The 12,197-nt window shown below is 51.3% G+C and overlaps 1 protein-coding gene across 1 annotated transcript in view; it reads left to right on the top strand.

Annotated features, from left to right (window-relative positions):
- Window positions 1-12,197, top strand: part of arhgef10la (Rho guanine nucleotide exchange factor (GEF) 10-like a) — a 72,237-nt gene that overhangs the window by 41,453 nt on the left and 18,587 nt on the right. Inside the window, exons 20-21 of the mRNA XM_049021683.1 lie at window positions 4,933-5,054; window positions 11,982-12,068. Of these exons, the coding sequence (XP_048877640.1) occupies window positions 4,933-5,054; window positions 11,982-12,068 (209 nt within the window). The remainder of the gene's footprint in view (window positions 1-4,932; window positions 5,055-11,981; window positions 12,069-12,197) is intronic.

Below are 12,197 nucleotides of genomic sequence, written 5' to 3'. Positions count from 1 at the left end.
CTCTCCCCCGCCCCCATCTTGTCACTCTGCGGCGCCACCTGCTGGGCCCCCACGGGGATGCAAGTAACGCCCTTGGAGTAAAAAGATGTGGCTACAGAAAGGATGTGTGGCTAGCCCCCTCCCCGACTTGGGTGTTTGCTGGGCTTAGGTCACGGGGAAGAAAAGTAAAAGAGAGGAAAATAAGTACATAGAAAATCATTTTGAAAATAGGGCAAGAAGAGGTTGCCGAGGTTACTGGGGGCAGGCCCTCAGTCGTGCGGCTCTCAGCAATAAATCCAGGCCGAGGTTCTGCAGTATCTCGCCAAATGGACCTATGACCCAGTGCAACAACATCAGGCTTTAATAAAGCTGGTTCAGCAGCCTGTGGGGTTGAATACACAGGGATTGATATGAGATAGTCAGAAATGGTGCAAAATACTCTATTATTCTATATACGACCCTGCGCAGGACATGCAGGTATGGAAAATATAGGGAAGATGTATCCTTTGTGAGGATGGTGCAGTGACACAGTGGTTCGCACTGCTGCCTCGGACCTTTGGGACCAGCGTTTGAGTCTCCGCTATGAATCCCTGTGTGTGGACTTTGGATGTTCTCCCGGTGCTGTCATGGGGGGTTTTCTGTACAAAAGCATGCTAAGGCGTACTGGAATTGCTAAATTGTCTATAGGTGTGAATGATATGTGTGCCCTGCACTGGCTTGGATATATCATCCATTTTATTTTATTTCAGCATTCAATAATAGTATATTTATATTTTCATCTGTGCCTGGGGATGTTTAAGGTGCAGTTTGGAAATTCTGCGGGAAAAAAAAAACAAATAAAAATAATAAAACATTTCTGCACATAAAACCCACGCACTGTTTATAGTTTTATAACCTGCGTCGGCATAGCCGCCCATTTTTACGGCGATGGGCAGAAAACGATCGATTCTGACAGCTAGTGGACGCTGGATGGGAGACGGACCCTTCCGTGTCGTTGGCGAATGGGTGGAGCTTCTGCCTGCGTTCGCTTGTTTCTTTTTTTTATTCCGCTAACCTATATGCTTAGTGGACATTTCTGTTATCAGTGAAACGTTAATGATCAGATCTGGGATTATTGGCCATCATGCTTTTCTGATTTGTCTTGAAGGATTTTCTGCTGTTTTATGACTAGTGCTTAGTCTGGAAATGTGTTTTTCTTTAATTATATATTGACATAAGGTGCCTTTTCCCTGTTTCCACTTGACCCTGGCTCATGCTTAACAACCGTTTCGCTCCAGTCATCTGGATCTCCTCACGGAGGTGCATTTCCTGCACGGACCTGATCACATGACGCCCACCTCCAGCCTTCCCACGTAGCAGATGTGTTTATAGAGCAGAGAGCGGCGTTTTAGCCCTGCCAGTGCCCTACAAGTGGGGGAGGCTGGGACTGTGCTGCGCATACGGACGGCAGTGGGGGTGTCTGGCGGGGGTCATCCTGGCCTCGCTGGTGAGAGGCGGCCGGAGCTGGAACTTCAGCTGGTGCTGCAGAAGCCTGTCCGGTAATGGGCTGGCACACGCGCGCAGGGGTGTGTGTGTGTGTGTGTGTGTGTGTGTGCGTGTGTGGATGTGAATGAGGGATCCACATTTTGGTGCAGTATTTTTGAGATGGTACCTAAAAGAAAAATTTTAAATAATAGCAAACACAGCCTTTTTGAAAAAATGAAAACAAAAAATATTAAACATTAAATATTAAAGCAAAATAAATTTACTGCTGCCCCCCCATCCAGGGTCTCTCCTGTCTCCCGCCCCGTGCGTTTTCACCGCGACCCTGCGCTGGACAGACAAGGAGGGAGAAACACACACTGCTACTCCTGCCACAAAACCACTTTATGTGGGAGCATGTGATCATACTGTCAGTGTCCCCCAAAGCAGGACCCCCCCAGATTGTCGACAGACCTGAATGGGTGGAGCCTTCACCAGGGGCCCCAGCTGGAAGCTTAATCCAGCACAAGACGCATTTGTGGGGTGGATTTTACTTGGGTTGCGCTAAATCCACTGTAAAGCCAAAGAGAAGCACATGGCACTGTCCACATCAGGCACTCTCACTAGTGGGCTAAACTATGGGTTTGATCTGGGCATGAGGACCAGATCCGAGTCAGAAAGCAGCATGGAGATTGGGGGGAAGGCGGGGGGGGGGGGGTGACCAGTTCCAATAAATCCACCACTGCAGTGTTTATTAAAAAGGTCAATTGAAGCAACAAGCGCAGAAGTTCCCGTGCTGTCCGAAGCACGTCATGCAGCCGCTGCAGATTGGCCCGGCATCTGCGAGCGCGGCCAGCAGTGAGCGTTCTCCGCCGATGCGCTGTTTGATAAATGGTCCTGGAGCCGCGGAAGCCAGGAACGCTTCCTCCGGCTGCTGGCGCGGGCCACCGAGATGGATGAATCCAATTACGGACGCGGAGGACATTAAAAGGGCGGTAAAACGGAACGGCGGCGAATGCCGGGGCAAACGGCGGCTTCAGGGTGGAAAGGAGCCAGCGATGGACCCCAAGGGCCGTTCAATCACAGGGCCGCTAAAAACGGCAGTGTCGGGGGGAAGCGCCCAGATGATAGGGCCAGACCCGGTGTGGGAAATAAACCGGAACATCATGGGCTTCTTTCCGCGTTGACATGTCGCTACAGAAACGATGCAGATGAAAATTTCAAAAACGAGGATTCGATGGAGGTTTATCTGTGGCCCTGCTGTTTATGAGACGGTCATGGAACATCAATTTGCGGCCGTAGTGAAAAATGAGGAGGATGCCTTTCTGTGTGTGTGTGTGTGTGTGCGTGTGTGTGTGTGTATACGTGTGTGTGTGTGTGTAGAGGGGTGTCTTTTTTCGGCCTGCTTCCTCATCTCATTCCCCCACAAACCTCTGGGGGAGACCATCTCTTTTTTACAGTGAGGCCTCTTCTCCTGGGTTAAGCAGGATGATTGCAGGGCTGAGTGCCCGAGTCACAAACTGTTCTCAAATCAGCGGGGGCGTGCTAAGTAACTGCAGTAGTTAATTAGATTGATGCGGGTCTATTGTCCCCACCCATGTAAGGTACCTTATAAAGGTGTTCTGAAAGGTCAGATGTCGTGTCCCTTGTCTGTCTACAACAACACGGCTCATTTATCTTCTTTCCTGCCACGGATGAACTGGCCATGCTGAAGGCTCTCCACGCGTCATGCGAAAGGCTTGAAAATGACATCTCCGCTAGTCCAACCAGCGCTTTAAGAGACGCGAACACATTCCAAGCGTGCAATTTAAACAAAGGCTTAATGTGAGTTATAGAAATAAACACTGCATTTTCACGCCATCTGCTGTGCAATTACCGACCATCTCCACGGGGCCAGCTCTTGCATGGTAATTGCAGTAAACGTGGGTTGCTCTGTTGGGGCCCCCTTGGGGAAGCACCAAGGAACCCCCCCGAACTGCCAGGGTGTGAAGATGCAAAGGATATGGCCTAGTGGAGGAAATCGCTACAGCAACCAAGGCTGACATAAGGGAAAATGAATCTAGAAAAGGCATCATCTTTGCCTTTAGAGGATTGATATTCTCCTGCAGAACCGTGACGTCTCTATATATGCAGGTGCAGACGCTGTATGTGATGGATTAGTTGGCACGGTAACAACACGTGACTCTGCAGGGCACCAAGAATTCTTCTCTGTTTCAGTTAAACAACTCTGCACCATAATGCGATTTAAAAACCTTAGGACCTTAACCCCCCCCCCCCCCCCCCCCCCCCCCCACAGCCGCAGGGAAGCGGGCTGACGTCTTAGCGATTCCCCGCTTTAAAAATCGCTCCCTGATTAGCTTGGTGTGTTCGGTGGCTTAATTGGTCTTCAGCGCATTCCTCCGTTTTTGCTCGACAAAAGCCACGATTCGGCGGCTGAATGTGCTCCCTGATTGCCCATTTTACCTTTCTGCAGTGTTGGCCTCACTTTATTTTTCACGCGCTTCATATACCTGTAACTTTTTGTATCATCTTGCGTTTCCCTTATGCCTGGCCCTGCAGCTAGGCTTCCCCTGCGAGGTTATTCCTTTACCAGCAGGGGGCAGACTGCAGACCGAAGCTGTCACGCATTGGGACTCTAAGCGCCCCTGGCTGTTACTGAAGTGAAGGGCCGCGGGGCTGGATCCTCAGGTGTTGAGGTCCGGGGAGAATCTGCTGCACTTTGTGACTTAGGGCCTCATAAATAGGACCTCATTCCATAGTCAATAGAAAGTACATTAAGAAGAAAGCTGATCAGTCATGTGTGGGACCAGGGGTGACTGTAGAATGTGTTTAAGTGTTGGGCGTAAGAGGGGGGAAAATTCATATAGAAGGGACAACATAAATATTATCCAATGATATGTTTTGAATCTGTGAATGATACAGGAGGTGGAGCTCCGAGGGCCAATCCACTTTTAGCTGGGGCCAACGCCCCTGTGGTCCCGCCCTTGTATTCGCCCCTGTGTAGGACACTCTGATAGGAATTCCAGTTGTAAAGTATGCTGAAACTTGGAGAGCTACTGAGTATGTTTGGATGCAAGGTTATGGCAGGGGTACAGCCTGGACAGGATGCCAGTCCACCGCAGACACACACTCACAGTCATTCTCTGTGGGCGATTTAGAGATTCCATTTACCCTAAGTGGATATCTTTGGAGTACAGGGGTGTAACAGGGAGAAGATACAAACTCCACCCACCGAGAGTGAAACCCATGAACCACTGAGTCACTGCATAATAATGCACTCCACGCTCTCTGGATGGATGACGATGGTTATTATGGTTATTGTTGTTGTTTTGCTTATTAATGGTATAATGCGTTTCTTAGCTGTGGTGGTCCGTCTGCACACTGGAGATCACATGCCGGCGTGTGTTTTACCGATCAGACTGGTGGTGGTGCTGTTGACGTCGTCCCCTCGGACGCGGCCAGTGTGGTTCAGCCGTCTGCGTCTTTTTCCAGGGGAGGAGAACGTGCCGGGCTGGTCCTGCGATGAGGACGACAGGAAGATGAAGGTGCCTTTCTTCCGGCCTCCCCTCGCTGGCCGGGTGCCCATCTTCTCCGTCAAGGCCAAGGGCAGGAAGGTGGGTGACAGGCGGTGGGGTCACTGTCTGTAGCCTGTTTGGGGTGGGGGGGTTTGGTCTGCAGGGTACACACAAGCGGAGGGGGGGGTATGACCATAGGACCTGAAGGGAGGCAGTGTAAGTACAGGAGCCACACACACACACATACACAGACACACACACACATACATTTGTATTCATATGTATCTTAGTGAGGACTGTCCATTCATTTCTTTGGACATAACCATGATCCCAGCAATAACCCCACCCAGCCCTAACCTTAACAATTAGTATTAAACAAAATACGAGCTTTTTGGCAGTTATAGTTTTTTGATTACAGTCACAGATCTTTGCAGGGACCTGAAAAATGGTCCTTACAGTGTTAAAATAACAGGTTTTTATTACATTGTGCTGAACATTAAGTCCAAGTAGTATAAACATAATCCAAACACACACACATACATACATACACACACACACAGCTGGGGACCCTATTTCAGCTCAGTCACTAAGCCATCCCTGACTCCCACCTGCTCTCTGGGGTGACCTCTTCGGGGGTAAATAGTGAGTGCTGGGGGTGGCCACGGACCAGAGGCGGGCACGCCCAGGTGAGATGTTTTAGTGGGTCCAGCGAGCTTCTCGGAACAGGAGCGAAATCCAATCCACGCCATCTGGAAGACATTCTGGCGGAATGCATCTGTCGGCATAATGTGGTTATTGGAGTCATGGCGGGCGGGCGGGTGGGCAGAATGGGGGGGGGGCATTATAAAGTGGTCATGCAATTAGTTTAATGACCAAGCAACACCTGAGTAGAAATCAATGGCCCTGCATTGGATCAGGCAGTTAGCGGATAGCCGAGATGCAGGGGGCGTGGACAGTGAGTAATGTGGGACTGGAGGCCGCCGAGGCCCCCCCCCCCCCCCCAGCAAAGCCACGCTTGGGCATACCGTTCAGAGCCCCTCCCATCACTTATCTTTGACCAAAGCTATTTATGGAAGCTGAAGTTTGAACAGTTTGCCTGTCCCTTCAGGTGACTAGATCACAAGCGTGTTGCCATGGTGACCTCATGGAAAGAATGGTTGTGTGTGTGAGGATTCATGCTGGGGGGCTTATAGGGGGAGGGCGCAGGGCCTAAAAAACCCATGGAGGTGAAGTCATGTTCCTCCTTAGTGCCCCCCCCCCCCCCAATGAAATTCTACAACATATGACAAGGTGAAGATACAAAGTCTGAGGGCAGCCTTCAGCCCCAGATCAAAGGACAGGAGCAACGATCATGGAGGTGCGAGGGCTTGAAGCCTTTGGGTCGGAGTGCTGAGTCTGCTGCATCTCTTGTACCTTGGATTGGATTTTTCGCTCCAGTCAAACTCCCATCTGCATAAGCAGGCGTTAAAAAGTAATTTCAGATAAAAGTATTGTGCAAGTTATGCGTTATGTAAAGTAATACAAATGTTATGAGGATTATAATAAGGATTATCCAGCCTTCTGGGATGTGGTCATAGCAGACAGCTGAGGCTCTCGCTGTGAAGTAGGTCTCCTGATGTGGACCTAGGAGCGCGTGCGTGCGGGCGGGCATGCAGGCGGAACCCTGTGTATGCTGAACAAACAGCTACGGACCCGAGAACCCTCTCCATTCTCTTGGTGATGCGTTAAAGTGAAAAACAGACAGCAGATGTTGAAGAGAGCTTCTTATACTGTAGGGAATTTATCTTCTTTCCTTTGAAGTACAGCACAATGGGCTGGGGGAGCATCGCATTGTGTGAGAGTGTTCCTTTATTATCATTACACCCCCCCCCCCATTTGAAGAACAAACTCTCCCATCTCTGAGCAGTAATCTGCACCTCCATTGATATAGTCCATTCGTGTAAAGGGGGGCTGTCCAGGAGTCATTTTCCTTAAACTATAGCTGTAGAGTGAGCCACGGTGGTGAGGGGGGGGATGGGGGTTGCTGTGGCGTATTCTGAGGGCCTCTAGGGGGCACTGTGCAGGATCCAGCCCACTCTAAGCAGCAGGTGATTTCTGACCTTACCATTCCGGCTATATGGTTGCTCCTGGGCCCTCGACTGCTTCCGTTCCGGATGCTGCTCCAGCACCATAACCGTGTTCAGCTGTCTCGCTCGGTCAAGGCAGCGGAGTAGGTGAGCTGGTATCCGCAGCAAAGCCTGAGTCAGTGCCTAACTGCCTGTGACTAAAAACTTTACAAGAATGAATCTGGTCACCCGACGCCATTTTCCACAGTATTCCTTTTTATTGCCTAATCTAGGGTACAACAGAAATTCCCACACACCAAAGACTGATATCTGCTCCTGTTTTCTTGTGAAGCAGGATGTGCTTTCCTCCCCCTTTAGTCCTGAACACTAGTCTTCAACACTTGTCCTGAACACTTTAGTCCCAAACACTTTTGTCCTGCCACAATCTCCAGTCATATGACCAGCCTGAAGGTAGTTTCTTGTAGCTGTGTGGTGTGAACCGATAACTAGAAGTCTCCCAATCTAAGCGCTGAATAGCCTCCACATATTCTGAAATTGATTTGGCACGTTTCAAAAATTTTTGTTTTCGCTGAAAAAAAAATAATATCCTGCAGCGGAGGTGGAAGGTTCGCCTTCCAATAATCTGAAAGCCTCTTTTCTAAGCACCAAATTATGTGCACAGTAACATGACAAAGGCAGAGAAATGCAGGCGGCGTTTGCAGAAGGCACCCTTTTCAGCGTGCGCCATTTAACTGAGATGCTCTCGTCATTACAAACCAGGAGTTTGAAAGGATCTGGAGAAAACTCCTTTCCCTTAATGAGTAATGTTGCAAGGAAAAGCCAGTCCTTTGTTTGAGAGTGTGAGCATTTAAAACAATATGCAGTCTTACTTCATTTTGTCTAATCTGCTGTGTCTTTAGTGGCATCTCCTCTGTGTTTCATTCTTCCTGCCAGTAGAGGGCACCGAGCAGCTTTGTGTTGTAGTGACCTAGATGTTTGTGAATGGGGGGCATTGGTGGGGGAACAGGGGGCCTGACTGTCATTTATTAACACTTATGTTAATAATCCCCCCGCTCTGCCTCCTGGGGGGTACGGTAGCCCAACTGATCCTTCTTAATGCACTGATGTATAACTGCAGTTATAGTGCGGTGGGGAGGGGGGGGTCTATCCCTGAGATTGCTGTTCTCTGCCCCCATTGTCCACCCCTGGGCCTCTATCTGTTTCTTTTTTTTAGCGTCACCTCTGTTCATGTATCCTCCCCTGCCGTTTGTCTCATGCCCGTTTTGCCATTGTACCCGGTCCCACAGCTAGAGGGCGGTCACAGCAAACCAGGGCGGAAGGCCTTGCGGCTGGCCTGCTCCAGCTTAGCATTGCGGGCCTTTAGGATGGGGGTTCGTTTTGTATGGCCCTCAGCAAGCAGCAGTTGGCCAGGTTGCTTTATGTCCGGGCTTGCGGTCTGCCGTGTCGTGCGCTTTCATGGCAACAGATGTAAGCTCTGGCTCTGTTACCCAACGGGCCCTGTGGTCCCGGGTCCCTCTCTGTGGGGATTGTGGGATTGTTGCTCCATGCTTCCTGTTACCTGACTGATAAAGCTGCAGATCTCCGCTTGTGCCTGGGATCACGTTAAGCCGGGTCCCGCGGCAGAGCCACTGGACTCTTTCTGCCCCGTTGCCGTCGTCTTTGGATCCGGCCGCCAGCCAAAGCCCTTCCGGCACCTGAAATCCGCCACAATCCGGACAGGTCTGCGCTCTGGCATCGCTGCGCCTTCCTGTTTACTGACACAGGTTCCTGTGCACATCTACGGCTCGGCGGCTCGAGGTAAACCAGGCCTGGGAGGATGCTCATCCACCACAGCCATCGGATGCTGCCAACCTGAAGCAGCACACTGTTGCATGTTTGAAGGACACTGTTTTCTGGAAAAGCAGGACCGAAAAACCCAATATGTTTCAGCTTTAGAGCAGGCAACCTCTTTGACCACCAGACCAAGCATCCTAACGACCGGCAGGTATAGAGTTAAATTCCCAAGCCTCAGACCGTTGGCTCCTTTCCAGTTATTCCTACTCACTGCTGCCCACAGCAGGTGGGAGCCACTTTGATCTCAGATCAACACTTGTCTATTTGATTTTCTTTTGGTTTTTCAGCCATAGGATTGCTCGGGGAATCAGAACCCCAGTGGCTTGTTTCGGTTCTGATCCGACTGTCCCTCTGCTGCCGCCGCTGGCAGGGAGATATTAGACAAGGGATGACGAGTAAACAAAAGCCGGTCAGTCGCCCCCATTTGTGAGCCGTGTGACACCCCCCTGCCCCCATTTGAAAACACTCTTTAATAAAGATGTCTGAATGGTTACCGGGGGCCTGTCCTCACGTCTCTCCCCTCCAACTGACACTGAATTCCTGTGACTTTAGAAGTTTTTTCCGCACCCAAAATTCGCGTGAGAGCTGGAACAGTTTTTGTGTCCTTGTGAAAGCCTTTGTCAGACTTAGAGAAGAAAACTTCCTTCGTTGAAATTTTTTTCTGCACTTCTGTTATAACATTCATGTGACACTTTTTGTCCAAACCAACTTAAAGTAGAGGAAAAGGTTCCGATCTCTGTCTGCTTTGTGGGCTGGAACCCACAACCTTTGTGTTCTTAGTACATTGTGGTCTTTGTTGAGCTGCAAGATGAACTTTAGACCTTTTTTCCCAGATTGGTTTGAGTTGGCATGGTGCCTCACACCTCCAGAGTTATAGGTTCGAATCCCACCGCTGCTGTGTCTGTGTGGAGTCTGCATATTCTGTTGTATGTGATTCCTACATTTTCCTTCCGCAATCCACAGACATGCTGTTTGGTATCTTGGAATGATTGTGTTTGTGCATGTATGTGCCCTGTGATAGACTGGCCAACCCCTGCCATTTGGCTGCCTGGTAAAAGCCCAAGATCTCGCTGCCACCCTAACCAGTACAACCAGTTATCTTCCCACTTTCTATCCCATGCTCTTAAAAGCTATGCTGTACTTGCACCCCTTGAGCTTAGTAGCCCCCATCCCACCCCCAAGGCTGGGATGGACAGCAGGACCCCCTAGAACATCCTGGTACTGCCCCCCACATCGCTTTACGAACAGCTGCCCTTTCCTGCATGTACAGACCCCCCCCAGGGCCCAGGCTGTGTGGTCACCGCATGTGGAGACCGTGAGAAGAGCCACATTTACCTAAGTCACGCTGAGTCGCTGTCATGCCTAAGTATCCTGGCTTCTTGGTAACTGTCTGAATACTGGCTGCGCCACCATACACCTGCCGGGTCCACCCACAGCTCGCGGAGGGCGATATCATCGCAGGAGATTTTCACCCACCTTCTGGATGTAGTCCAGCCTTGTTAGATGGTTCAGATTCAAAGCCACTTTCGCTGCTCCACATTTCATCTACAGATCATATGTGGAAAGAAGCCCGACCAGTGAAGCTGGCCATCGGCGTGCTTCAGTCACGTTAGATCAATAGCGCAAACCGGGCCTAAAGGGGCGGAGTCTGTTTGAAGGGAAAACTGACGGCGGCGCTCGCCAGCAGCCCAGCCTGCGAGTCGCATGAGCGGAGGTGTGCCTGGGACGGGCGGCGCAGCCGGGAATGCTGACTCCCATCGGCAGAGCAGCGGCCGTCCCGGGAGGGGGCCGGCGTTCCCTATCGCTGCTAATTCTGCTCTTACCGCCGCCATGATATCTGCTTAGAGGCAGGTAATTACTGTTCAGAGAGGCACTGGTAATGCGGATCACCTGCCCTGGATGTGGAGGAGCATGCTGGGAGGGCAGACTCGTTTTTCAGCATGGTTATGGGTGCGGGGGGGGGGGGGGGGGGGGGGGAGGGCAGCCGCACGACAGGGAGTGGGGGGTATGTTACTCGCTGACATCATTAACCGGTATTTCCCATTAGTTTGTTGTTTTGATTTGCCAGGGGGTCGATGTAATAAATCACGTGTGATTGACGCCTGCATCACAGAGGCCAGACAGATGCCCCCCCCCCCCCCCCCCCCCCCATCCCCACACACAGTTACTAGGTGACAGTTTGAGATGCGGGCCGGCTGATTGGTTCCTGTGCTTTAGGGATAAGCTGAGGCCTGTCACAAGCTAACTAGCTCCTCGACGCCTTGCTGCTTGCCTGTTTCCTCACTTCCCATCTCTGGCAAACGCTTCGCTCGTCGTTTTCGCCATAATCATCTGTGGCGTCTCTGGCTCCCCCGGCTGACTCGCCAGAGTGCCTGCGGCTCTCGCTCATCCCACATCCTGTTCGCGAAGGTGAATCCTGCTCCCTTTTGGCCGTTTCTTGCTAGAGATAATGGGCCTCACTCAGCAGGCCCTGTAGGCCTGCCTCTTTGGACAGGGCCAAAAGGTTTTTTTTTTTAAATAGCATCACTGGAACATATTTCGTTGTCGCCTCTCTGCTGGAGTTTTTCTTCGCAGACAGTGAGACGGGGAGGAGTGCGGAGCCACCGCCAGGCAGAGCTGCAAGGCCCGGGTTCACTTTTTCAGGAGCTTGGTGGTACATCAAGGGGCGGAGCCTAAGCACTAGCCAGCGTATCGTGTGACAGGAAGTGGGAGCCGACGCTAAGGAAATGGAACAGTGTAGCGAGTGCTGAGAGCGATGCCTGGCGACTCTACCAAAAAAAGATACCTGGTCGGTCTATTTCTTCCTCCATTTTATTCAGCACCGTTGTTAAAAAACCGTTCTGAATGAGGTGCTTCTGCATTTCATCACCCTGCTGCTTTTCCACGTGACCTGAGGAATCTCGCAGGGAAAGATGATTAGCAGAGACAGGATGGGCTCCCTGTAGATGCACGGCTTTGTCTGGCAAAGTGGGTGGCGTGAAATGGCTGCGCCGCTATTGACAGCGATCCCTCAGCTCCCAGAGGCAACAGGGAGGGGAGAGGCACGCACTGGCTGGGGTGGGGGGGGGGGGTTACAGTGCCGCATGGAGATGATCCAGTGCCCATCTCTGTCCTCTGCTCCTTCTAGCTGGAGGCCGGACTTCACAACCCCGTGCAGTGCGCCTTGCTGGGGCTGTCGGCGGCCAGCACGTCCCTGCCTCAGGGGTACCTGTGGGTGAGTCACCCTCTCGGACACACTGCTGAATATTCTGCTCAGGCATACACACGTGTAGTACCTCAGGATGAAAGGACTGCTCTGTGTACACAGACACACACACACACACACACACACACACACACGTAG

This window comes from Brienomyrus brachyistius, chromosome 8 (genome assembly GCF_023856365.1).
Source record: "Brienomyrus brachyistius isolate T26 chromosome 8, BBRACH_0.4, whole genome shotgun sequence".
NCBI lineage: Eukaryota > Metazoa > Chordata > Actinopteri > Osteoglossiformes > Mormyridae > Brienomyrus > Brienomyrus brachyistius.
The sequence above is the reverse complement of the archived record's forward strand: the minus strand, read 5'-3'. Positions and strand labels throughout refer to the sequence as shown.